The sequence below is a fragment of the Corvus kubaryi genome, unplaced genomic scaffold (assembly GCF_017639235.1).
Source record: "Corvus kubaryi isolate FWS band 111438036 unplaced genomic scaffold, C.kubaryi_AGA036_p1.0 37383, whole genome shotgun sequence".
NCBI classification, from domain to species: domain Eukaryota; kingdom Metazoa; phylum Chordata; class Aves; order Passeriformes; family Corvidae; genus Corvus; species Corvus kubaryi.
Genome location: NW_024581125.1, coordinates 287,513 through 315,317, shown reverse-complemented (window position 1 = coordinate 315,317; position 27,805 = coordinate 287,513). Strand labels below are relative to the sequence as shown.

Genomic DNA, 27,805 nt, shown 5'->3' with positions numbered 1-27,805 from the left:
AGACCTTTTGTATGAATTGAGATCACTTATTTCCATCTCTCAATGAACTTCTTATGTTTTGCTGAGGTCCAGCCAGTGCCTTTCAGAACAGTGTTGTTGCTTCTAATGAACCTCATAAAACACCACGCATGACAGAGCAAGAAATTAACTTTGTGAGAGCCAGGAGGGTACAGGTTTAATTTTTCTTGATTCAGCAGAACAACAATAATCCTGGACAATAATGTGCCACAGTCTTGAGGAAGAGGAAGTTAAACTCTGTTGTTAAGCCTGTCCCAGCTCACTTGGCTATCCTGCACTGACTATCCAACATCCCTGAGTTCCTCAGGGACAAACAAACCGGAATAAAGTGGTTTTCCTTCTGGGAGTCTGCTCCCTCCTGCTGGAGATGGTCTAAGCAGTGTTTCCTCGGCGCTACCCAAGTGATGTGGAGCAGGTGGGCTGAACTTGGTGGCTCCTCTTCCCTCAGGTTCCGTGGTCCATCCATGGCCAGGGCTGCGACAGGAACGGACCTCATTTCAGCCAGATCCACTTGTCCCCAACATCAGCGTTGTAGCCTGCCTTGTACTTGCGCCCAGGGAGCTGAAGGAAGCAGAAAAGCTCAGTCACAACACTTGGCACTCCCCACACAAAGTTCTGAGGCGCCTTGTGGGATCTACAGAACATGAAAACCTGCTTTTGCGTTGTAATGATAAAACTTACAGCAAAATCAGTCTCTCGGAAAAGGCTGAGCTGTGCAGCTGAAGGAGGGGCTGCAAAAACCACTGTGTCATAACACAGATGTGAAAATGAGGCCAGTGATCTCAGCACCATATTCCACCTGGCTTCATCCAACTCCTCCCCAGCCTGAGATGGCTCCCCTACCTGGGTCCTGGAGGAGAGGCACTGGATCTCATTCCAAAATAGGCACACGCGTTATTAAATACATGAAACCCTTCGTGCATGAGATACTGAGTTAATTACCACGTTAAATTAAGCCGTTCAAATGAAGCTGCACATTCAGCCTTCGAGAGCTGAACTTAACTCCATTAAAGCAAAAGCAGTATCTGCCTGTCTTCATCAGCAAAGCCAGGAACCACTTTCTGATGGAAAAACCCCAAAGATTTTTGAAGCCTTCACCCAAAATATTAAGGGTATTAAGCCTGTGAGTCTCAGTGCTGAAGCAGCGCCCTTTGGAAGGCACTGACCATGACCTGAAATGCCAGAGATGGTGAGATCCCAGTTCCAAAAGCAGAATCCATCTCCAGAACACCTATTCCTATATCCAGGAATGACAAAGAAACGGAACAGAACATCTTAGAGGCTCCAATACTGGACCCCAGAAGCAAAGCACCAGAAAAAAAAGCCAGTGAGTTTGGTGAGAAAGCCTGAAGCCAGCAAAGATGCTGTAATAAAACTCTTCCTTTAAAAATGAGCTATCTGCTGGCAGCCTCTCCAAATAATCAAGCACAGATCATCTGCTCTGTCTCCACACAAACACTGGTTTCACACAAGACCCCAGACTTGTCCCGAGGATTTTTCCTCTCCAAAAAAACATGTGAGAGTATCCTGTTGGAGAGAGCTGCCCCTGCAGAGAGAAGCAAGATGCAGTCTTGATAAAATCTATACTCAGGCCGCAAAAATGAGCTGTTTAATAAAAATGAAGCCTGTTGTTTTGAGGAAGGAGAGTTGTGTTTTTATTCACTTGAATGTCAAAAAACAAGACACTTCTTTGCCTAAAAAGCAAGCTGACAGAAGACTTGACCTGCTCCATAAGACACTCCCCGCCCTGCCTTGTCACAAACCGTTTGTGATCAGTTTGTCTGAGGTTTTTCAATTAATGTCTTGTCTAAACATCGGCAGAAACCTCACAGTCCTGTTGAGAGTTCCCCCCACTGAGCAAAGAGGAGATGGGAGATGAAAATAAATGATTTCTATCTCTGCCCCAAGAATTTCCAGCGGTGAGCCAGGGAGGACATGAGACCTGCTGTGACCATCCTGTGACACAAAAACAGCTCTCCCTGGTCCTCTCCAGGCAGCACATAATTGGCCCTTTGATACTTGAAGAGATTCCCAGATAAGTAGATTATTAAAGCAACAGGAGATCTCTGGGAAAATACAGGAGTTTACAGTTTTGTTTCTGGGCACATCTGCCCTCTTTAAAAATCTACAGTATCAGCCCCTACAGAACTCAAATTCGTTGTCCAAAACAAATTCCCTGTGTGCCTCTGGTTAAAGACGTGCAAGACATCAAAGCAAGCGTTATAATAAGTATTCATCCATAACTCCATCAGTCACAGTGGGCCTTGGCAAAGGCAGGAGAGTTGGGGGATTTGTTACAGCTAAGCTTTCAAAATAGCAAAACAACAACCAAAAAAAAACCAACAAAAAGGGAAGAGGGAAGCAGAGTAAACAAGTCCCATATTACCTAGGAAGCAGGAGGATGTGAATTGATGTTCTGTGCACAAGTGCCACAGACCAATTCTCCAGCTGTGCTCTTCAAATCCCCCATTGCACAGCTGTGACCAGGGTGAGGGGGCTGCATGCTTTGAACAGGGCAGGATTTTGCAGGCCACAGCAAAGAGGAGTGGTAGGAGCACCAGGGGAGATCTGGGGATGCAGGGCAAGGGGCAGCATGGGCTGCTTCTGGTTAGGCTGGTGCTCTAAAGTGCACCCAGCTGAAACTCCCAGGCTGTTCTTGGCCAGCACCAGGGGAGGGATGGGAACAAACAGCCAGCCCTGAGGCTGCTGGGTTTGTCCAGGCTGGGCAGTCTGGCTGCAAGAGACGATGGAGAGGAGATAGGAAAAAGCTCTGACTTGCCAGCAGCTGAGACAACAGAGAGGGGCTGAATATCCACCTTCTCTTGCAGTACGAGATCCATGGAAGTGTCCCAGGCCATCTTGGAGCACCCTGGGATAGTGGAAGGTGTCCCTGCCCATGGCAGGGGGGCTGAAATGAGCTTTAAGGTCCCTTCCAACCCAACCCACGATTCCACGATTTTATGGTAACAGAGATCCCACCAGGCAACCCCAAGAGCTCCCCCACATCCCTGCAGCAGGAGGCAAGGCTGAGCTCCTACCAGGTCACCAAGGAACAGATTTTTCCACTCCATGGAAATTGAGTGAGAATGAAGCCCTGGCCTGCTGCATTACACTGCACAGAGCCCCAAAGTTGGCAGCGAGGATTATTTCCAGAGGGATGTGATAAAATCCACCACACGGAGCATGAAACTCCTGAAATGAGCTGTACCCAAAGGTAGAGCCAGCTCCAAGGCAGCAAACTGCTCAACTTTAAAAGAGCATTAGGAACAGAGAGGAAAACAAGACCGGCTCATCAGTTAAATTAAGAACCTGCCACAGAAGTGTCTGTCAAATCTATAAACATGATGAAAAGCCCTATAAAGTGGCAGAGGCTGTGGAGGAGCAACAAGCAGCTCCAGCCAGCTGTTTGCTCTGCGCCGTGGCTGCTCCGGATCGTTCCGCACCGGGCATGTGCAGGTAGAGCTCTGGAGAGCTTTAACCACCTGGAAAGGTTGTTTAGGAGCCCGCCTTGTTTTCCAGCCTTTGGGGAACAAAAGGAATTGCCGTTTCTGCCTTCTATTCCTGGGCTGCTCTGTGCTAATGGCTGGGCTCTATAAATAGCCTGCTTGGAGCAGCGCTGATCAAAGAGCACTTAAAAGCAGAGTCATTACTCTGCAAGCTCGGGCTCATTCATCAATACCCCAAGCTCATCCTTCAGTGGCTGTTTATAACAGCCATAATAATAGCCCCTTCCATCACTGCTGGGAGCAGATGACTGCTTTTTGCAGGAGAAATCCTCGCTTCCAAACGTTTGGCAGTGCTGTAGGCACACAGCTAAAATCTGAGAGAATCCGGGAACATGGGGCTTCAGATGCTGGCTGGATCCTGGGAGGGTTTGGTTCCTGATTGCTCCTTATTATTCCTGCCTTGGTTCCTCTCCACAGAGACCCAAAAGGAGGCTGTAGCAGCCAGGTAGGGGCAATCTCTCCTCCCAAGTGACAAGAGGAAACAGCCTCAAGATGCATCAGGGAATGTTGAAACTGGGCATTAGGGAAAGAATTCTTCATGGAAAGGGCCACCACCCTTGGCACAGCTGCCCAGGAGTCCCCATCCCTGGAGGGATTTAAAAGCCACATGGATGTGGCACCTGGGGACATGGGCTGCTGGTGGCCTCGGCCATGCTGGGTTTAAGCTGGACTCAATGATCCTCTCCAACCCCAACAATCCTGTGCTCCAAAGCAACAGCTAAAGCAGGGAAAGGGGGTAATTCCCCCCAAACACACATCCAAGGGGCGCATGGCTTGGTTTCCAAAGGCCTGGCATGGACAGGTGTTTGTTACAGCTTCACCCCTGCCACTCCTTACTCCAACAGAACCCTCCGTGCTGCTAACATCCATGACTGCCCAAAACACAAGAGCACCCAAAGGTTTTGCTGAATTGAGGCTAAAACAATTCCAGCCTGCTAGAATTGTTCAGTGGCTGCTGTCCTGCCTGCCCTTCATTTATTTATTAGAAAAACAGACAATAAAAATCCTTTGGAAAGAGAAGTGTCCATAAGAGGATCAGTTATCCACTGCAGAGTGCAGGGAAAAGGCAAGGAGCTCATCCAAGCCACGCAGCACAGTTAAACACCTCCAACTGACACCACTTCACAGTGTAAGATCCGTGGAGATGCTACCCCTCTATTAAATTATATGCCAATTAATTTTAATTTAACTGAGATCTACTCTGGGGATCACTTTCCTCCACAGTTATGGGATTAAGAGGGGTTTGGGAAAGAGGGATGTGCTCCCACATAAAAATGTGTTTCCTTTCACAGGGACAGCCTATCAAGGTGAAAATGGATTCTTTTAATGCCAGTGGGATTTGATTGTCTTTTTGATTTACAGAGGTACCCAGTGCCTGCAACCATCACCTAAAGTGAAACAGACACAACCACCAAGACCAAGATTTGAGACAGTTCCAAGGTCTGTCAGGCTCCTTCCCTACTATTTCTGGGATAGATATCCCTGCCAACTGTCCATGATACTTTTCAGGGGGAGCAGGGTGGAGAAGCTGCCTGTTCCTCAAGAGGGGCTGCTCTCACTCTCTCTCCATATGGACAGGACTGGGGAGAGCAGAGAAGTGGGAAGGTGGGAAGAGAAGTAGATCCTTGAGCAACAACTCTGTCATTCCCAGGTTTTTGTTATTCCTCAGGTCCTTTTGGGCTTACTGATACCCAGCCAGGCAACATCTTGTTACTTTAGAAAGGGCCAAAAATACTTTTGCAGAGATAAAACAGGAAAAAAAAACCCCAACCCTTAAATGAAGCCTCTTCTAATTTATTGTGTGTCTGCTTTCATTCCTTCCTGGATTCAAGAGCAGACAGGGCTGGGCATTACAGCTGTCAAACACCTCCTTTAAAACAGAATTAGGAAAGGAGATCTTGATCCTAAAAAGAATGAAAACTTCATCAAGCCAAGAAAAAAATGGCAGGAGAGAGAAAACAGAAGGTTCTATCAAAGACAGCAACTATGGCAACGATCACAAACATGGAGAAGAAAGATATCCTAAGCTCCCTGCTCCTGCAAAGGCAAGAGTTGATCCTGCTGTTGGCTCCAGACTCTGGCTCTCTGAAAGCTCACGTATTCCTTTTGCAGCCCTTTCAGGAGATTTTTATGTGAGCAGTTCTCTGCACTCTCAGCAGAGACGGGGAGCTCAGGGACCTGCCAACCCCTCTGCTTGCCAGCAGCCACCTTGAGCCCCACAGCTGCCAGGAGGGGCCCGGGCTGCTCTTGGGCCACCTCAAACCTGGAGAGTCTTCCCTTAATGTCCTCCCCTTGGGGCTGGTAGTGATTTCCCACTGCAAACACATGCTCCTACAGCACTCTCAGTTTTGGGGCGTGAGACAGAGCTGACTTGTGCTGCAGGCCCACCTTCCATCACTCAAAGCTACTGCCCTGCAACCACCTCAAAACTGGAGGATTTCCCCTCCTATGGCTGCATCCTTATGGAAAAGTGTAATGAAAAGCCTGGGAAAAGAGTGTGGAATTCCCCTCCCCTCCATCCTGTTTCCCTCTTCTCCGCTTGCTGCGACACAGGGCTGGCAGGGCGCTGCCAGCCACACATTCCCAAGCCCTGGGGCAGGAGGGAGGAGGATGAGGAGCAGGGTACAAAGATGGAGTTTGGCAAGGCAGCTGAGCTGTGCAAGGAGCTGGACTGCACCTCACAGCAGTAGACAGGTCTTTGATCTGCTCAAGCTTTCCTTGCCTCATCCCTCTATTCCAAAAGCAGTCTTCCACCAAGGAAAACAGGGATGGAAACAAAATGAGAGCCTTCTCTTACCTTTCCGTGGCATAGGACGAGGAGGAATTGCCTCACACTGCCAGAGGGCAGGGATAGATGGGATATCAGGGAGAAGTCCTTCCCTGGGAGGGTGGGGAGGCCCTGGCACAGCTGTGGCTGCCCCTGGATCCCTGGCAGTGCCCAAGGCCAGGCTGGACAGGGCTTGGAGCAGCCTGGGACAGTGGAAGGTGTCCCTGGCCATGGTAGGGGGTGGGAATGGGATGAGTTTTAAGGTCCCTTCCAACTCAAAGCGTTCTGTGATTCTTTGATTCTCTGAATTCCAGCAAACAGCTGCACTTTTATGCACGCAGAAAAGCACACGCACGTCAAAGGAGCCGCTTTTGCCCACTCCAGGAGATGCAGCAGGAGTGTGAAGTACATCAGCACATTATTTAAGTACACTGATTGCATTAAACAGAGCCATTTGTTTTCATCCTCGCTGCAAACACATCTGCCTAAGTGCTCCAGCTCTCCAGCTTCGAAGGGCGCACGCGGCGTTTGGAGCATCATCCCTGGGGACTGCGAGCACTTGGAGGAAAGGCAGGGAGATACAGCAGTTGTTAAGGGAGGGGGGAAAGGGTAGTCAAGCCTTTACTAGTCTGACAGTTCCTAAAATAATGTTGCTTCCCTGAAGAATGAGCATGCTTATCTCTGATCTACAGACTGAAAGGTTGCTTCTCCCTTGCCAGAAAAGCATCCTCAGAGGTTTCTGAATGCCTAAGCAGAACTGCTGGACCCTGCCAGAGGACTTTATGGTATAAGGAGGCTGCAGAAAGCCACCTCCTCACACATGAAAAGAACACTTACAGAAGAAATTTAGAGGATAGACATAAAAAAAGGTGAGTTTTGAGTATTCAGAACTGTATGTGGCCACCTCATTATTTTGTGGAAAAGCACACACACTAAAGTCTTGAACTCTGAAGAGTGTTCCCTCCTCCTCCTCCTTCTTGGTTGCTTCTAATGAATATTTTGAACAAAACCCAGCTTCTGCCTGGAATTTGTAAATCCCTGAAAACCACCATTATTAGGCAGCATGAACTGTGTGCACGGAACTCTGAAAAGCACAGCAGTTTGCTGCCTGTTGGAGAGATCAAGGATTTATGAGTAGTTACAGAGGGGGAAAAAAATCCCCTACGCAAATCGTTGTGTTTATGTGGTAAACATCATTACCCCAACTTTAAAAGCACATATTTCGCACAAGGAAAAGTTAAACTTCTGTAATTATCCCATAATTAAGCCTTTATTTAACAAGTCACATGAGCCTAAACCCTTTATCTTCAAATGCCAAAGTGGCAGCACAGCTGTGACCATCCCTGCACAGAGAGGGGCAAGGGCTTGTGATTCCCTCTTTACAGACCCAAAACATCACAGCCCAAATCTGGGTGTCTGTGCCTGTGCTGGTTGGCCTCTTGCTGGATCACCTCTGCACAGCAGCCTTGCCTGAGAAAAAAATTCAGCCCCTTCATCTGCTAAACAAAGTTGGAAGGAAAAAAAAAAGAAACAACCCAGATCTTCAAAGTTTCAACACAAAGAATGCAATCCTCAGAACATAAAACAGCAGGTGGGGCTGGCTTTGTGTTTCCCCTTCCAGTACTTATGGAAAACAGGAGAACTCAGCACCTTTTGCACTGTGCACCATCCCTGTACACCCCCCACACCACCAAAGGGTTACAAGCACCCAAGCATTGAGAAGAGAGAGAGTATTAGTGTAGGCTAAATCCAACAGAATACTTCCTGAAACGAGCAGCTCCTCCTGATTCCAAAGGACATTATCACTTTCCACAGCACTTTCCTGAATCAGGGCCTACAAACAGGGCTGCAGAAGGGAGATTGTATTTTGGCAATGTTATTTTTTTTGCTCAGCTTCAGCTGTCAGCTAACTGGCACGGAGCAGAGCAATCCAAGAGCACAGCTTTCCTTCCCAGGTACCCATATTCCTGCTCCTGAGCATCCCTTTGCTACATCTGCAAGGCAAGTCACAAACTTCTCCTGGCAGCCAGTTATCTGATGAGCCAGGACATTCTCAGCTTCTTGCCAGCACAAAGAGGGATGTGCTGCTGTAACAGCCAGAGGAAAAAAGCCTTTCAGAAGCCTTACCCCTGGCTCTCAGCACACAGCACCGAGGTCACATCTAGCTGTGTGTCAGGCAGCCTCAGTAATTCCCAGCTCCACTGCAAAGGGACATCTCAGGCCCAAAAAAGCCCTCTCATCTCGGGGAAGAAAGGCGCTGGCAGTGCAGATGGATGTTGTGTGCTAGAGACAAGTCGTGCAGCAGATCCTGCTCAAATCTGTGCTGCACAGCACAGGCGGCTCTCAGAGGGAAGGGCTCCAAAAACCCCGAGCCCGAGCTTGAAGGTTTGGATTTAAGAATGTGACAGCAAGGAGGAGGAAATTCTACGAGCAATTTCTCGGCTGGACCGGGGAGTTTTCAAACCCATTAGACAACCTCAGATGCTTTCTGCTGCTTTAACCTTTAGCTTTAGCCCCTTTTACAAGCTGGAAAGGTCACATCTCAAATGAGGCAGAACAGTGTGAAGCCCAGAGCCTCTCCACTACACAGCCAGCCGAGGAGGGACAAATTATGTGGAATATTCTGACTATTCCAGAAGAAAACATTGGTAGTTCAGTTTCCAAACAAGTCCATAAATCTGTAGCTTACATTTTAATTTCAATAAGAGACTGTATGCTACCAGGAAAAGAAAAATGATTGTGTTTTGATTATGCAAATCATGATTCCTAACAATTTATATTGTATATTCCTCCCTTTGTCTTCAGGAGTGCTCGGAAAATAATAAGATGCAGTGGCAGAGAAGATTTCAACCCGACTGGAAAGCAGAGGCTCACCTGTAGCTTTGGCCACTCAGTATTAATTATCATCAGCTCCACAGCTTCTCTACAGAGCTTTTCCAATAGCTGGGCCTCAGGCAAGCCCCGTGTAGGGGGAGAGGACCCCATCCCTGTCAGGAAACCACGGAGCGGCAGCAGGGCAGAGCTCTGAGGGGACTGGAAGCTGCTGTCTCCAGAAGCAGCAAGGCAGGAGCTAATTAAAACCCTGTGTGGGAGCCTGCATGAGGTGTACGAGAGCACTGGGCACAACAGGCTTTGGATGCGTGCCCACGTGCAGAAACGCTCTATTTAAAGCAACAGCACTTTGGGGAAGCGAGGCAGCATCCATTCCTCCTCAAAAAAAACCCACCCCCTCCCTCAGCGCTAGGGAAGGAGTCACCATGGGTTTCCAGTTTTCTTGTTTGATTTAAGGGATTATTTTAGATTTCAGAGGTCACAGACTCATCAGGGCACGCGACAAAAACAAATGAAAACCATTTATCCTTTAGTCCACAGCTAAAGATAAAAAAAAAAAAAAGAAAATCAGCTTATGAAACAAACCATTTGCTTTGTTATTCCTCTCAGGGGGAAGCCAGACTTCAAAACAGGTGGGGATTTGGGCAAAACCCAGCAGTTATGGGTAGGAAAGGGCAGGAAGGTGGCAGCAGGGCGTGCCCAGCAGGGAGGAGCACCCTGGCCGTGCCCTCAGCAGCACTCACCGAGCGATACTCGTAGTAGATCTTGTCGTACTCGGAGCCCCCGATGGTGATCTCGGGAACGAAGTGCGGGATGGACACGGAATCCAGCACTCCAGCCTTGTCCTGGACACTGAGGGGAGAAGGAGCAGTGAGTTCACACCCTGCCCCAGCAACGGCCAAATACTGGACCCAGAGAAGCTGTGGCTGCCTCATCCCTGGAAGCGTTCCAAGCCAAGCTGGATGGAGCTTGGAGCAACCTGATCCAGTGGAAGGTGTCCCTGCCCATTGCAGAGGGTAGAACTGGATGAGCTGTAAGGACCCTTCCAACCCAAATCACTCTGGGATTCATAATCATCATTCTATGATGAAAGAAATACCTTTCTGTTAAATAAAGCTTCCAAGGGTTTGGGCTATTTTCCAAACATTTATCCTTCTCCTCACCAATCTATGATGTAGTGCCCCTCATCCTTGCCTCCAGTTTGCTCCTGTTCCAACTTCCTGCTTCCCTATTTCCTCCTTGGAGATGCTCCACCATTCCTGGGAGCCTTCTCCATGAACCCCCTCTGGCTTTTTAGCTTTCCATAAAAGCAGTGTAAAAAGCAGTGGTTTTATTGAATGCCACACACTACCTTGCTAAATTCCCATCCCAAACGGATCAGAACTGAGGCAATGAGAGGGTCTGGAAGCCGGCAGTGCCTCCAGCATCCTGCCTGGGAATACCTGGAGGAAGGTGTGCAATTGCTGCAGCGGCTCCAGTGGTGGATCTCGGCATCCACCAACAACCCACTCTGCACACAGCAGCACTTCAGACAGCCCCAGTTCAAAACGCCTGAGAAACTGCTAGAAAGCCTCCTGCTGCCTGTGCTTATCCACAGGCCGACAGTGCCACCTGGATGCGTCCGGGAAAAACACATCCCTTTCCAGCCAGCACTGACCCAACCCTCAACCCAACGCCAGAAACTCCGCTGCAAATGGTGCTGTTCTCAGCGAATTACATTTCTTACCAATAATGACATGCACATCAAGCACATGCCCCGAGAAAAGCAAAGTTCGTCATCTTTAAGCAATTGTTTTTACCCCCGGATCATAAATTTTGGGACCTTTCCTCCCAGCAACGAAGAGCTTCAACAAATAAAGTGGTTTGCTAACATACCCTGATATTCACACTGTACATTATCCTTCTAGAGACCGACTTGTCAGGAAATACAACAACCCAGTCAAAGTTCAGCTGGGAGGAGGTGAGGATAAATGCCCTTTTCCAAGATCAGGATCAACATCAAAGACACTTCCTATAAACAGCAACATTATTTATCTTCAGCAACACTAGATGTGTATTTCACATGCTGGAAGGCACAAAAGTGAGTCCAGGCACATAAAGAGCATAACTTCACACGCAGAAACCAGGTTTTGTAGTCATCCAGCCCACAGTGAATCCATTCCTTCCTGAATCTCAGCCAAGTGGCCATTTGGAGAGGACAACTCACAAGCACAATTAATTTTAGTTAAGGGCCAAGTGACAAACCTGCTGCTCCCAAAAATTCTTTGCACAAGAAAATGCTGAAAGCTACTGATGGCTTCTCCATGTTCTCTGCACCCCCAGAAATAATTTGGAAAGTGAAGTAAAAGCACACCCAAAGACACCTGCCACAACAATGTCTAACCACAAAACCACAGCCGCCTGCCAGGACTAATTCCCTGCTCAGCAGGAAGCATTCACAGGCACCTTTTATGTTGCTTTTGTTTTCTCTCTCTCCCCCAGCAGAAAATTATCACTATTTATTCTTTTCTGACACTCTACCAGACTCTCCTGAAGGAGCTCTCAGCATGCAGCACCTCTACCTTCCAGATTAGGTCATACTTGAAAAGGAACTGAGGGCACATAAGCGACTGTGTGGGCCCAAGACTTTAAGAACATCAAATTTTAGCTGACGAAACCCTCTTAACCATGGTTCTTCCCACTGCTGCACAGGAATCCCACCTGGAAGTATCCTACAGCAATGGACAACTCATCTCTTCTCCTAAAGCACCTCTTACACACCAATTCAGACACTTTATCCAGCACAACCAGAAGAATCAGGTTGGACACGTTCCTGTTTCCCTCACAGGCAGCTCGCAGCAGGACGCACACCATGAACATCAGAGTCTGATGAGCCTTGCCAAGGTGCAAGGTGGGGTAAGGGAAGGAGACTGGTTAGAAACAAATAAATAAACCAGGCAACCCAACAAAAAACCCTGAGTTGCCATAGGCTGGGCTGTGATTTCTCAACACCTGATGCTGGCACAGTCACAAAAACTCAAGTGGCAAGAGAGACCTAAAAGCATTCACTGGCCTAAGAGCCAACACCACAGAGCCATTCAAGATGAATTCTGTGTTGATACATGAAATTAACTTTCCTCTTTCTGCCAAAGGGACAGATTCCCCCATTTGGCCAGGCAGAGCAGGTATGGCATGGCCAAGGTGAGGCACAGCCACTCCATTGGTGAGCAAACACTCACCATCAACACCAAGAACAAAAAAAAAAAGCATTTTCCAAAAGAAGCAGGTCTGCAAGGAAAGGGGAGAAGGTGCAACAACAGCTCTTCAAACCTGCAAAAGCCACTGCAAAGAGGAAATCACAAAAGAAGTGTTTCAACTGAAGCAAAAAGATGGGATAGACAGGGCTTGGAGCAGCCTGGGATAGTGGAAGGTGTCCCTGCCCGTGGCAGGGGGAGGATGGGATGGCTTTGAAAACCATTCCCCAGGTTCTGAAGGAGCTGCAGGGATGGATCAGATTTAGCTGTGCACTTGTCTGATGGAACAAGTCAAGCACAGCAAAGTCCCCCCAGGAGCTGATAAAATAACACAGGCAAGGTTACCCAGCCTGCAGCTCTTCACCCCAAACGTGCTTCATTTTGCAACACGTGTGGCCAGACAAACATCACTGGGAAGGGCCCAGATAAAAACAGGCCTGAGACACTGCAGTGACAGCAGAGGAACTCCCTGAGACATTTCAAGAGCCAGAATGGTTCCTGCTGGACTGGGCACCTGGAGAGGAAGGGGAGATGTGAAGAGCATCCTCCAGAAGAGCCCTCCAGCTTCCAGACACAAACACAGCCCTTTTAAACCTTTTGCCAAGATCCCCCAACCACACTGTCAGGGCAGGGGAGAGCACTTAAGGGCACGGCAGGGAGATAAAAGGGATCACGGTGCAGCTGACTGCCCATGGGTGTGGCTCACCGGTTTGATTAGCTGGCCTATTTGCATTCATCACTCAGGGGCCCTGCTGGGGTTTCTGTGCGTTAGACCCTCCATGTGTGCAATGAAGAAGTTCTCCTCGCCCCTGCTCACCCATCCCAGGCCCCCAGACCCGAGGGTGGAAGGCAGCAGCAGGGCCGACACAGCCCCACAAGCTGGGAGGTCAGCAAGGGAAGCAATTGCAGATGGAAACCCAAGCAGGGCAGAACTTAGGCTGGATATTCGGGGAAACTTCCTCACTGGAAGGGTGGTCAGGCATTGGAACAGGCTGCCCAGGGCAGTGGTGGAACCTCTGTCCCTGAACGCGTTCCAAATCCATGTGGCTGTGGCACCTGGGGACATGGGCTCGTGGTGGGCCCGGCAGTGCTGGGGGAATGGTGGACTCGATGACCCCAGAGGGCTTTTCCAACCTAAAGGATCCCCAACAGCTGCTGGAACCTCGCAGGAACACCCACGAGAGGGCAGCATGTGCCAGCACACGGGAAGGCAGCGGAAACCTGCGGGAAAAGCGCTTTCCAAAGGGAGAATTCCCATGGGCACAGGATACCTGCACGTCTGTGGGGACAACAAGAGCTCTTTGCTATCTGGGCACTGGAAAAAGCGAGAAAAACATCAGCCTTAAGGTTCATGGACTCACACCTGAGCTGGGCATTGGATGCTCCAGCATGCAATTCCAACAGGGAAGACCTGCACAGCAGGCTTCCTGCATTGCTGGAGTTGCCATGGGAAAAGATCATGTCCAAACACACACATTTGTACAAAGAGGCTCTTCCCACACTGCCCAAGACATTGCCCAGGACTCCCTCACTCAGCTGAGCAAGGCATGAGCTCAAGCTTGGCACAGGATGTGTTGCCACCCCTTTATCACTGCCCTGATAGCCCAGCACAAGTGAAGATTCACAAGCAGAGCCCAGGAGCTGGACTCGATGACTCCTGTGGGTGCCTTCCAGTGCAGGATATTTTATGATTCTGTGCTTTAAATGAGCAGTTTATTGCATTCTGAGATCTTCAAACAACCACATGTTTTTGCCAAAAGAAGAAATAATTTCATGTTATCTACAGCAACAAGAGCCTTGTGCAGGAGACTCTCTCACCCTCCTCTAGGGTTCAAGGAAAAATGGAGTCCTTAAAGCAGTTTATTCCCTTCTAAAGCTGTGAAACAATTTCCATACAGCGTCTTAACACGCTGCTCTAATTGCAAGGTTTCCTTCAACTCCCTCCTACTCACTACAATTAATGATCCTTCCTAATACCTGCACTGGTGTGGAGCTACAGGAAAACAAGCAACTTATTCCCTCTTTCCAAGGAAATCTGATTGTGGTAATTTTGCAGGGCCTAAGTCACCAGATGTTATCCTCCAGATCCTACACAAAGAAACCTCCTCTTTGATACATCAAAGGCACCCAAATCATGACTCGTTCCTCTCAGACACCACCCAACACTGCTCCTCTGCAATCTACCTTCCCTTCTTGATAGAAAAACCATAGAAAAGGAGCATTAGTGCTCTATCTTTAAATAGGTATTTGAAGTAACAGCACAGAAAAGTTAAATGCAAGAAGTAGCACAAGTCCACAAAAAAAGTTTAACTTACTACTCCAGTGCCTGTCACAAAGACACAAACTTAGGGACAGATACTCAATTTAAAAATCCCTGTGTTTCTATTAACCTGTGAGATGACCAGGAATTAATGAAAATAATGTAACTCTTAAATTTTGTTTTAAAAGCGTAACTATACTGAAATTTCCACCTGCACATTCAATCTGAAGTTGCACCAAAATGGGGGGAGGCTGCCTCACTTCTGCTATTAACACAGTTACAGGTGCAGATATATTCTTTATATATGTGTCTTTATATTTTATATAAATAAAACTGACAAATAAATGGTGCACTCACAAAGAATGATTAAAAATCAAATTAAATTATTTTCCAACACGGCACTTGCCACGGTCTGAGTCTGCTCTCTTCCCATCCAACTGGGCAGACAAGGATCTCTGACAAAAACCACTCTTAAACTTGCCTGCAGCCTCGTCTCATCCATCAGCAGCAAAAATGCCTCACCATGTTCCAGTGCCAAGCACCAGGATCACAAAATATAGCCCCACCTTTAAAAACTCATGGCTTTGACCATTTTCCTTGGGATTTGATGCCAAGAATTGCTCAGTGGCTGGATAACACCATACTTACTGAAGTCTCAAGTGATGGAAAGAAACATCATCTTGCTCCAGCCATGGCCCTTTGTCAAACTTCAGGTACTCAATGTCTTCAATTACCTGAAATCAGAGAAGAAAGTTCACTAAGGGGTGGCTTGATCCAAAAATCAATGAAATAATCAAAAGAGATTATTAAACAAATGAGAAAGGCTCCCCTGCTAAAGCTGTAGTAACAAGGCAAATGTTCAGAGATAACATGATCATCTCCCAGTTCCATTTCCACAGGCCATGGCCCTGCCAGGAGCACTGGGCACACACATGGGGGATCTCTTAACATCCCGTGCTTTCAGCTTTGGCTGGCAGGGAATAGACGGGCTGAGAGGTGCCTTGTTTCCAAATTCTTACCTGATCCAAGACATTGTTCCTTACCCTGCCACTGGGACAGAAAAGCAAAGGTACAACCTCACCCCTAAGGGAGAACGAGGACGAAATGGAGAGAAGTCTACATTCAACTCCCTTTTGGTACAAAAAGAAAATCATTGTGGTACAGAGGACGCCTGTTTGGGTGTTTTTATCTCCAGAGAGGCTCGGTAACACATTCCCTGAGACAGGCAGGGGAGCAGGCGTGGCATTTCCTTCGGTGTTGTGTGGTTCACATCACAGAAACAAAGGCACATTTCAGGCTGGAACACTCAGACCTGGAGGAGCTGCACCGAGGAGTCCAAGGGCTCAGGATTTCACTGGCCATCAGGACCTACCCAGGCGTGAAAGGAAAGGCAACACTCACAGCTCAGCAGCCAGAACCCTTCAAACAGGCAATGCCAGCTCAGCAATCATTCCCTCAGCATCCCCAAGCTTATCAGTTCCAGACTGGAGCTTCATTTGCAGCCTGGCTCCACCAGAAAACAGATCTTTGCTGCTCCAGGGGGTAATTGCTTATCACACCTGACTGGCTGGAGCTGAGGGAAGCCTGCCCTGGGGTCAGGAGGATGCACTTCAGGTGCCTGATGAGGTAGAGGCAGCACCTTGGAGCAACCTGGGAAGAAGTGAATTGTTACAGCTCCAGACATCCCTTTCCAGAGACCTTTTCCATAGGGAAAGGTAAAGCTGAGGTCATAACCAAATTCCTGATGGCACATTGTCAATCCACTGACACAGAAGCAGACATCAGCAATGAAGTGACAGAATGATGAAGGAAAAAATCTTTGTGTTCTTTCCACAAAATCCACTGTAATTATTCCCTGCCAACACTAACTCCCAGCTATTACCACTTCAAAAATGATAACCAAGTGCTACTACAAAGTAGCCCTGACTATACAGGTCCACTCTTATGAGCATTATGTTTTCATGGTAAGTAGTAATGGTTTGGACATGACTGAATGAACATTTCTCAGCACAAACTGCTGCAGCACAACTCCAAGATAAGAGGAAGGGAAGTGTATGGTAAGTTAGTGCAAACTGCCATTATTTCTTTTAATTATTTAATTGAAAAGCTGAACAGAAGCAATTCCCTCTCTACTCCACAGCAAAGCTCTGGAAACTCTCTGCACCTGATAACAGCACTAATCACAGAGTTGCTACAACAGGGCTCAGAATGTGCTACAGGGGAGAAAGCATCTGTACCCAAATTAGTTTTGCTCACTGTTATCACTGTGTCAGAAGATCTCTCTCCCAGCAGCTCCTTAACAATGGCATCAGTTTCCCAACAAGGATAGAACAACTTAATTTGTAAGGAATGCCCTGGCACACCCCAGGAATCAGCAGCAAATATCCAAGGCTTTAAGAAGAATTAAACATACAGCTAACTTTGTATTCCCAGTTTTATCCTCATGCAAAACCAGTGAGGAACACCCTAATGAAGCTCATTTCAGCACTCATTACCCCTTCAGCCACCACAACCAAAGTTAATTACAAAAGGAAACCCCAACTGACCTTTTTAAGACACTTCAAAAAATCCTTTCTAAGCTGTGTATGCCTGCTCTGAGCAAATCAGAAGTTAATAAACTTGCAAGGCCATAAAAAACCTCAGCTCCCCAGTCCCCAAACAAAGAGACTGGAGTGAGCTAATGAACACTGCTGTCTGTTAAGGTGTGCAAACACACCTCACAAGCCAAAGCCCTCCTGCCAACCCTGATTTCCACATTTCTGCTGTGTCATCCCAAAGGGAAACAATCTCAGCAGAAAAGGGGAAAAAAAAAGAATTATTTCAAGCAGAACAAGTACCAATATCTATCACCAACACCCAACAATGGCCATGACAACATCATGGGCTGGATAATCTTACAGGGTCTTTCCCAACCTTAATCATTCTGTGGCATTGTACTTTAACTTCCAAATAATAATCCTTCCCCTAGTCCAGATTTGTCCAAGCAAATTAAGGACTCCACTGGTGCACCTGATGACCCTATTTAGAGCAATGACACAATTGCTGAGCTTGGGAGAGTCGCTCCTTGAACAATAAGAGCTTTAGACTGACTTTAAACCCCGATTTAAAGGATTAAAATCAAATCTCTAGCAGTGGGGTTTACTACAAAAAAATCTAGGGAGGAAACAACCTGCTTTACTCTGACCACTTCAAGATGTGTCCAGAGAGAAGGACAGGGCAAAACCAAGCATATAACCCCCATGCCAACCTTCCTTTACTTCACCAAGCAGCACCTTGAAACACCACAGCCCTCAACTCTGATTCTTGTTTTTATTTTATCATCCAGAAAAAATAACTGTAATTGCTCTGGAGTCTCTGTATTCACACCTCCACCTCAGCTTTCTTGTTCACTCAAGCCTGATTTTTTTGTGCATTTTTTCTGTTTATTATCTGCCATCACCCTGAAGCCACCAGCCCTTTTTCAGGGGTATAAACCCACACTGCCCCACAGGCCTACTGTTGATGATAACCTTTACTATCAAGTGCGGGAGCACCCAAAAACCCATCCACAACAGCAGAGGACCCAGAATGTGGCACACAACCCTGTTCTTATAAAGGGAACCAAAAGGCCTAAAGACAAACAGCAGTGCACCTGTGGAGGGGGGGAGTATGGAGTGTTAATTTTTAGGACCAGGAAAGTCCTTATCAATATTTTCTGCTTCACACAGTGATATGACCAGAACTTTGAAGGACTCCTCAGGCAAAAAGGTAATTTTAGTCTGATTAAGGGTCATTTAAATATTAAAATACACATCCTGAGTATGCTAATAAGCTTAATGAGGTACAGGCTACAACATATATATTACTCAACTCTCTGCTGAGATCACACTGCACATAATACAGGAGGAGGAGGAGGAGGAGTTTGGGCTGTGTATAAGTAGGGCAGAAATTCCACCTCGTCAGGACGAAGAGCCAAAAAGCCCTTGGAGACAGCCCACAGACAATTCTCTCCCTCCTCCCAAGTGGGGATAATTCCTTGGCAAGCTTCCATGTAGGATTATTATTATCCTGCTAACATCATGTTATTGTTATTAATCAAGATCTACCCCTAGAACTGAAACAGGCCCAAAACCTGTCCAGAATCTCAAAAACCTCAGTGCTCTTTCCCTCAGGGAACAGCAGCTACAGAGAAAAGCTGATGAGAGAAATGATGGTGAAAAGCAAAAGGCTTCTGTTATCCCACTAATAACCCTTCACAAGCAGGAAAGCTCACTGAAATAAGGCAAAGCTTACTCCCAGAAAAGCAAAACTTACCTTCTCCACATCCTCAGCTGCGGTTGCTGTGTACTGCAGAACTTCACTGCTCTCACTGCAAAGAACAGAGACATTGAATTCCCTGATAAAACTGCTCTACCCATCCTCCCCCTGCTCCAAAAGGCACAGAAGTGAGTTTAAAAGGTACAAACACCTAACCAGAATCATTGCAATTTTTTAGATTGCTCCCAGCTGCTGCAATAGAATTCCTGTTGCACCTGTGAGCTGCTTCTTTGCTGGTGGAAAGTTGCTTTTAAAGGGCAAATGGCCTGGATATCTACATAACTTCAGTTCAAAAAAAATGTAAAAACCCACACATATGAATTTGCTTTCATTTAATTAACATGGATACTTGCCTCTATTACAACTGCCCCACCTGCTTGAAAAAATAAGTGAGATTTTCAGCCAGTCTAACCCAGAACTTCAGTAACTTTCCTCTTTGCAAGTGCACAACTCACTACCTGTGAATCATTTCAAGAGAAGAATGTGTACATTTATCACTATTCACTCAGGCTGAGCTAGCTGAATGAATACAAATGCAGGCACAGCAGGATCTGTAAGTGTAAAAACACTTCTGAAAGGTAATGTTTCCTGGTTACAAGATAGATTTTTCAATCAGACAGCAGACTTCAGAGAAAAGGCACTTGCAGAGCAGAGCCACAACAGGAGCTCCTACATTAACTTTTCACACTACACTTGTTCAGCCACATTCAGCAATCTCTGTTCCCAGAACTGCTCCAGCTGGAAGACCTGGAAGGCCCTGGAATAGCTGCCCAGTGTGGACATTGTATCAAACATCACACAGCAAAGCTTAGGAGCATGGAGAAAACACTCATAGAATCCCAGAATGGTTTGGGTGGGACAGGACCTTAAAGCTCATCCAGTCCCACCCCCTGCCATGGGGGGAACTTCCACCATCCCAGGTTGCTCCTAGCCCCATCCAACCTGGCCTGGAACACTTCCAGGGATGGGACAGGCACCTGGAATAAGAGATATTCTCTTCAATATCAGCCCAAGGGAGAGGTCAGCCTTCAGCAGAGCCTGACACCGGCAACTGCATTAACAACACCGATCAAAGCACTTGATCCCATCTCTTGATTTGACTCTGCAGATTATCAGGGCTTCATTAAGAGAAAACAGCTGCTCAGTGACTCTGCAGATTATTAGAGCTTTCCTTAAGAGAAAACAGCTGCTTAGTGGAAGCAGTGCTGGATATGAAAGAGAACATTGCTAATCTTAAGGCCCTGCTCCAGGAAAAATCAAACAGAACCCAGACACCGTCTGTTCCAAATCACCAGGCGGTACCTGCCACAGCACCCAGCTCACAAATCACTACCAACAGAAACATTAAAGACATTCATAACAAGTCAACTAGAGTGAAAACATCAATTTTAAAGCAAATATCCACCATAAACCCCTTTAAGCATCACCAGGCTGCTCCAGTTAAACAGAACAAGGTAACAGGAGTTTTGCCCAGTAACAAACGGCTTCTCAAGAGAACAAGCAAACAAACTTCAACATGGAAAGTGTGCAGGACAAGCTCAGCAATCTGTAACAACTCTTTTTAGCCTGCTTGGACCAGATTTTGGGCATCCCCAGGAGCCAGGGAATCAAACTAGGCAGACTAAGAGCTACCAGGCAGGTGTGAACACAGCTCCCTGCACCACTGCCAGCAAACAAACAGTTAAAGGCAGCTATGGCTTCTGCATTTATCCCAGACAAGAGCCACCCTGAGGTCCAGAGGTGCTGGATTCACGCACTCCCAGCTCCCCCACAGCCAGGGAAGGAGACAAAGATGGATGTGACAAGCTGCTGGGAGCCCATCCGCAGACAGCGTGCCAAGCAGAGGGTGTTTGCCTAACAGGGGTACTGACCATGTGCACACAGAGGGAAAGGAGTTGAAATCACAGCAGGACTTAGGATTCAGCCTCACTGAACACCACGAGATGTATGTGGGGCTCGATGTGACCCAAAGAACAAGCAGCAGCTTTCTCCCCAGCAGGAACTGCAGCAGCTTTGCCCTCAGGGGGATGACATTCCCAAGGCTTCCCATCCCCATTTCCCTCTTTCCATTCCAAGAGCTGTGTGCTGGCTGTGGGGACACACCGGGAGGCAGCTGACCATACATGACACCACAATCCCTGCCTGCATGAATGACAGGCTCAGTATCGAGTTATCCACTTCAGCAGCTGGCAGAGCCATCACACTGACCCACCCCGGGAGACAGAGCAAGCACCAGGGCACACAGGCAGGCTACAAAGCACCTGGGAATCTCCTCTCATTTCAATCAGCCTCATGCACACCCCACAACTTACACAGTTAACTCATTTGATGACCTCTGAGTTTCCCTTCCAGAGTTATAAGGGACCATAATTCTGCTTTTAGGTTTTTAGGACGACTTTAGTTTCCACAGGGCCATTTTATAAGAACTGGGAGAGCTGGGCAAGCTCTGTTTCTCCCCCAGTTTACAGGGCACACATTTTTGCTTCCCAGCTAGAGGAAGCCAGGGGAGCCCAGAGAGAGACAGGACAAGGCAGAATAGTTTCCCACTGCCAGAGGACAGGGATGGATGGGATATGGGGAAGGAATTGTTCCCTGGGAGGGTGGGCAGGCCCTGGCACAGGGTGCCCAGAGCAGCTGGGGCTGCCCCTGGATCCCTGGCAGTGCCCAAGGCCAGGCTGGACATTGGGGCTTGGAGCAGCCTGGGACAGTGGGAGGTGTCCCTGCCCATGGCAGGGGTGAAACAGGATGAGCTTTAAGGTCCTTTCCAACCCAAACCATTCTGGGATTCTGTGACAACTGAAAGGACTTTTTGAGGAGAGAAAAGCTCTGAAGCTTTCCAAAAAGGCCTGAGAACACCTTGTATTGCATCACTGTCCCCTCAGGTCATGCCAACACACACACAGCCATAGCTGTGGCATTGTGCACATCACTCCTGAATCCGTTTTTAATCTTCCAACACTGGCAGCAGGCTTCTGGGATGGCAGAGGTAGCTACACTCCCACACAGCTCTTACGCCATGAGTGCAGCACCCCTTCATTGGGGCACAATACTGTACCCTGGGGCACAAGGAGGATTTTTCACATCATTTGTTGATATTGGCAGAGATTCTAAGGTTTGCACACATTTTTACTCAAAGACTTGAGAGACAAAATGTTTTGCTCTGCTAACCTGATCTCTGGTAGGAAGGTCCTCTTGTAAGCATCCTCAATGCTCTGGAGATAGGAAGGAGACACTTTTTTCTCATATGGCTACAAACAGACAAAGTTGTGGAATTAACTTTCTTTCTTTTCCCACTGGCTGCTCCACCACCCACTCTGGAATGAGCAGTCAAGCATCCAAGCGAACCAGTGTGCATTAGTGAAAGTTTCAAAGAATTAAGACATTTGGAGTGTTTGGAATTCCTTACATGCCATTAAATACCTAGAGTAGCCCTCAGCTTTCCAAGGACTGATTCATCCCTGCTACCTGCACATTCCAGGAAGCTGTAATAATCACCCAGAGAACAGGAGAAGACCGAGTCCACCTTTTCCACATGGAGGCCAGTTTGCACCTATTCCCATAGTTTCAGACCAGTGCATGGGCAAACACCCACTCCAAACTCCTTCTGTGGAATTTCGTGGGTATCATCCCTGCTGTTAAACAGCTTGCTGTCCACACAGTGCACTTTTAATGCCACATTTGCAAAACACCAGGAATTTCCCTAATTTACCATGTATTTCTTCAGCCCAGTTGTGAAATTGAAGCACATTTCCTGCTTGAAATGCTCATCCAAGTTGCCCATTATGCTGGCCCCACTGGAAGGCTTTGCTTTTCCCAGTGCCCCACAACAGCATGCTGAATACCGAACACTCCATCTGCCAAAGCAGCAGAATGCCCAAAAACACCATTCCCAAACAAGTCCTACAGAGCTCAGCACTGCCACTGACCCAAAAAGTCACAAGCTACACCAGCCACTTCTGTCCAAAGGCTTCAAAAATGCCACTGACCTTTATGCTCACAAAGGCTAAGAAGTCACAGGTTCCCCCGATACATGAAGAGCTTTCTAACTGAGAATTTTTTCCTAATAAATCAAAGCTTTCTTTTAATCTATCAGGTTTTTCAGAGTTAAACTGCATTTCCCATAGCCTTTGAACAAGGCAAATATAATTTAAGCCTAATAACACATCTGCAAACAGTTACAAGCACACATCTAAAAAACCCCAAATGACAAATCTTACTTAGATCAGTCATTCCCCAACAGCACCCTACAGCTTTCCTGACTCAAGACTAGTTCAATAACACAGCCATCCAGCAGTGATTTGCTGCATTTCAGGGAGTTAAGTGAGCCTGCTGATCCCAGGTGACTCACACATAAACCCCAGCACAGGTGTGAAGAAGCAGTCAGCTGGGAAGCAGGAGACAGGGAGCCCAGCTGGGCTGCTGGCACTCAGCAACAGCACAGATATCATCTCTGAGTACACAGCACATCACCTGCCCACGACTCCCAAAGTGGCAGCTACAAAGCCTGGTATAAAATTCACCTGCTCTTAAAACCATTTCTCATTCCAGAAATGGCAGAATATTGATGCAGTCACAGAAGAGTTGATTTCTGCTTCTTTTTTTTTTTAAAGCAAGCATACGAGAATACCCACAGTCATCACCAGCACACAGATGTCACAGCTCAGAGGACAAGCAGCTCTTCAGAAGCAGAATTCAGCAGCAAACCCCACAGGACTCACACATAAGGTGTGATTACAACAGACATTAGCGGGCAGCACTAGTGAGAGACAAGTAGTAATAAAGATAAGAGATAAATAAGCAATAATCAGAGATAAAATTACCTTGCCTTTCTCTTGAATCATCCTCTGCACCTCTGAGACAGGCACATCTACATAAATGACCAAGTGAGGTGGCAGCAACTCAGCAATGCTGATCTCCTTGACCTCGTTGTAGTGATCAAGGCCTGTACAAAACACAAATAAATCACATTCCTCATCTCTATACTTGCAGTCTCTTCTTCTGGGCTCACATAGCAAGTTTAGGGGTAGGCTTTTCCTCAAACAGGATTCAGGAATTTTACAGAACAAACAACCTCCAGAGCAAAACAGGAATCAACTCGGAAGCTCCATACACAGAGCTAAGAATCTAAACACAGTTACATCAAAGAGGGGGTTTATTCCTGACCCAAGTTTAGAGGAATCTCAGCTCTTCCCCCATCACTTAGAGACAGTAAGCAGCAGGAGCTCTAATCAAGATGCCTGTTCCCTGAGGATTCCAGTGCAATCCAAATTGGGATTTTACATTAAATTGTGGGTTGTTGGGCTTTGCTGCCTCAGCAATGCAGAGCAGGAAGACACAGGTTGTTATAACCAGCTCTCAAGCTCATCCAGCAACTTACAGCAGGTGGTAAAAAACAAAGAGACATCTTCTTAAACTTATGCCAAATCAAACAGGAGACTCAGGAGGCAGTCAGGAAAACAGTTATCTCCACCTCAGGAGCAGCCAAAAGAACAGATTTACCAAGAACAGGCAGCAACAGCTCAGGAGCTCGGTGCCCCAAACCGAATCACTCAGGTTGGGAGAACATCCCCAAATCACCTGGTTCAACCACTCTGCTGAGAGCTCCACCCTGAGTTCACAGCCTCCTGAGTAACTCCAGGAGGGAGGTCCCAGGTGATTTGCTCCAGGGGGTTTGACTCCCTTCACAGTGAAAAAGGGTTTTTTTCCTTACAAATGAAACACTTTGTATTTCAAACTGTGCCCTTTATCTTTTGTCCTCTCACAGCCACTGAGACCAGACTGGCTCCACCCAGCAGGGCTCCCCATCCCTCCCCGTGCTTTTTATACCACTGCTGTCCTGTCACCCCCTGACCCAGCCTGCCAGGAGCTTGATTGCAGGTGTTTGAGCATGATTTCCATTTCATAAAGCCATGATGGCTGTTACCCATCACCTTCACATCCTCCTAAGAATCCTCTGGTTTCCCAGAGGGTTTGCTCCAGCACCTTCCCGCCACCAAGCAGAGGCCGACTGGCCTGTAGCTCCCTGGATCCTCCTCCTTTGCCCCTCCTGAAGACAAGGGCAACATCTAGGTTCTGTGAGAGTCCAGAGGGCCATTCAAGGCAAGACTCATTACTGACCCCACACCTGATGCTGCACAAGCACCCTCTGCCCCAAGGGCCTCTGCTCTCCATCAGCACCTCACCCACATTTCCAGGGAAATACAGGAGTCTCTGGCTCACAGGACACAGTGCTGGGGCCCAGAGCAGCTGGGGCTGCCCCTGGATCCCTGGCAGTGTCCAAAGCCAGGCTGGACATTGGGGCTTGGAGCAGCCTGGGACAGTGGAAGGTGTCCCTGCCCATGGCAAGTGGTGGAACAGGAGGAACTTTAAGGTCCTTTCCAACCCAAACCATTCCATGATTCTATGAATGCACAGATTCCATGTTGTCTAGCATAGCAGCAACACCAAAGCCTGGAAGAAAACCTGGAAGTCTCACGGCTTGAGGTCAGTCCTTGACACATGAAACAGCACCACATGAACACTGAATACCTAAAGGAATCCCACCTTCCAAGCAGGCCTTTCTTGTTCCTTTTTTTTAAAGTAAGCTACCAGATTTCTGACAGACTATGGCAAAAGAGCTTCCTCCTGCCTGGCAGGAACTCACATCTCTTGTGGATGTATCCTTGCTTGAACATGGCATCCAGGAACACGAAGTCGCTGTAGGGAGAGCGCTCCAGCACTACGCCTTGACCTGCAAAAGTGACAACAGGCTCCGGGTTGGAACACAAGGAGCTGGAAGGCCCCTTCCAGCCCAACCCATTCTGTGATTCCAGGAGCCCCAACCTGTGCTGAGCAGGTGCTCCAGGGCATCAGCGTACTGCAGGAGACGGCTCCCAAAGATCCAGGACTGCAGGCGGTACGAGTGCCCGTCGGGAGACCTGGGGTCTGTGTAGAACTTCTCCAGGCTACAGAAGCCATTGAACTTCTCAGGCAGCAGCTTCCCGTCCCCTGAGATCCTGTCCTGGTAATGGATGTCTGCTTCAGGGAAGTATTTCATTCCTGACAAAAAAACCCCACAGCCACAGCAGAAATTAGCTGTGCTCATTTACAGCAAACACCTCTCCAGCCAGTAAACACACAACTGTTCCTCAGACAGCTCCCAAACAGCCCCAAGCCCTCTGTCTGTCACAGCACAGAGCAATGACCCCAAACTCCGAGCTCTGCCACTCCCCACTGAGAGCTGAGCTGTTCCAAGCACAGCCTTGGGCACATCCACGTGGAAAATCCAAGCTCCCCAGGAGCACAGTGAGCTCACAGACTCCTTTGGAACTGAAACCTCGCTCACAACAAACCCCACAGACCTGACACACATCCCCATCCCAAACCTCGCCAACATCATCCCCCAGCCCTGCCCAACCAGGAGCTGCTGCTTTGGGGAGCCTCCTCCACACAAGTCTGCTCACAATTAAATTCTACAAGCTCTTAGGGAATCAGTCACAGCAAGACCTACCCAGTTTCTCTGCTATTTGCTGTGCCAGCCTGCCCTTCCCCGAAGACAGATTCCCCTCCACCGTGAAGACTTTGCTGTGCACTCTGAACTTCTTGCTGGCCCTTTCTCCCAGCATATAGGCCAGCCACCCATACTGCAGGCTCTGCTCAGGGCTGGTGTGAATTCTTGCCTGGAAAAAAAAAAGCAGGTGGAAATCAGCAGATTGGGAGGGCATTTTCAGCTGAAAATGCAGCTTTTTCAGATGCTCCTACAGACAGGACACTGTCACACATGTGATACAAGGAATCCTTATTCAGTAACTTTAGCACTATCATTCCAGCTTAGCAGCTGAAGCAGTGGTTAGGCTGGGAAGTTGTTCACTAAGTTAAAGGCCGAGAAGACAGAAAGCATGGAGCAATTTTCAGTCTGAAGGCCAGACACACAATGTGCCCAGAGCTCCCAAAGGAGACCCCACATCGTACTTTTGCTTGTATTTTGCTTGTTGTTGGGCACATAACAACACTAAACAGGAGAGTTACACCTTCATTTCAACGTGGTTCAGTGGGCAAAAGCTTGGACTTGGTAGTTTTGGAGGTCTTTTCCAGCCTTAACTATTCCATGACTTCTGCACAACACAAAGGCAGCAAAAGGGACCCCCCTGGGCAGTGGGACTAAAGGCAGGGCCTTTCTGAGCCCTGCTCAGAGCCCCCCCCAGAGCCCGGCAAGCACTGCACAAGCCCCATTCTGAGCAGCACCGTGACCTCCCTCACACACGGGGGGCTCATTTCCATTTAATGCTCCTTTCCCCGCAGCCCCACTCACCACAGCCACAACCCAAGGTCACTGCACCCCGCTCTCAGGCATTCCCTCCAGCCTACCTCGCATTTCGCCGTCTCTCCCAGCTCCCTGCTGGCAACGCCCCTTCCCAAGGGACAGCCCAGCCCTGCACCACCAGCACAGCCCCGGGGAGAGGCACCGCTAGCAGGGCGCAGCTCTAGATAGAGCCCTCCCGGCCACCTCCGCTCACCCCGGGCAGGCAGAGCCCAGGAAAGAGCCCCCCCGGCCCCCCCCGCTAACACCCAGCAGAGGGGAGCCGCAGCCCGGGGACCTCCGGGGCCGCCCCAGCAGGACGGAGCCCAGCCCAGCGCTCCCCCCGAGCCCCGCGCGGCGTTCCCCGCTCACCCCCAGCAGGACGGAGCCCAGCGCGGCGCTGCCCGGCCCGGGGCTCCCCCGCCGGCCCCGGGCGGCCGCGGCCCGGCCCAGCCGGGACACCCACAAGGACATGGCGGTGCCGGGCGTCGCGCGGTGATGACGTAGCTCGGGAGAGGCGGCGCGCGGGGGTGATGAAGGCGCGGGGTGGCCCCGCCCCTCATGGGAGCCACGCCCACTGCCCCGTGGGGGCTCCGGCGGGAGCGGGGCTGAGGG

The 27,805-nt window shown here is 48.5% G+C and overlaps 1 protein-coding gene across 1 annotated transcript; it reads right to left on the bottom strand.

Annotated features, from left to right (window-relative positions):
- Window positions 1–144: 144 nt before the first annotated feature.
- NDUFA10 (NADH:ubiquinone oxidoreductase subunit A10) lies at window positions 145–27,679 on the bottom strand. The gene is made up of 10 exons (XM_042035306.1): window positions 27,563–27,679; window positions 26,402–26,570; window positions 25,735–25,950; window positions 25,556–25,642; window positions 23,733–23,854; window positions 22,081–22,160; window positions 18,910–18,964; window positions 15,265–15,350; window positions 9,867–9,975; window positions 145–579 (listed from the first exon to the last, which is right to left on the bottom strand). The coding sequence occupies exons 1-10, from the start codon at window positions 27,662–27,664 to the stop codon at window positions 511–513; spliced, it is 1,095 nt and encodes a 364-aa protein (XP_041891240.1). The 5' UTR covers window positions 27,665–27,679; the 3' UTR covers window positions 145–510.
- Window positions 27,680–27,805: the final 126 nt, after the last annotated feature.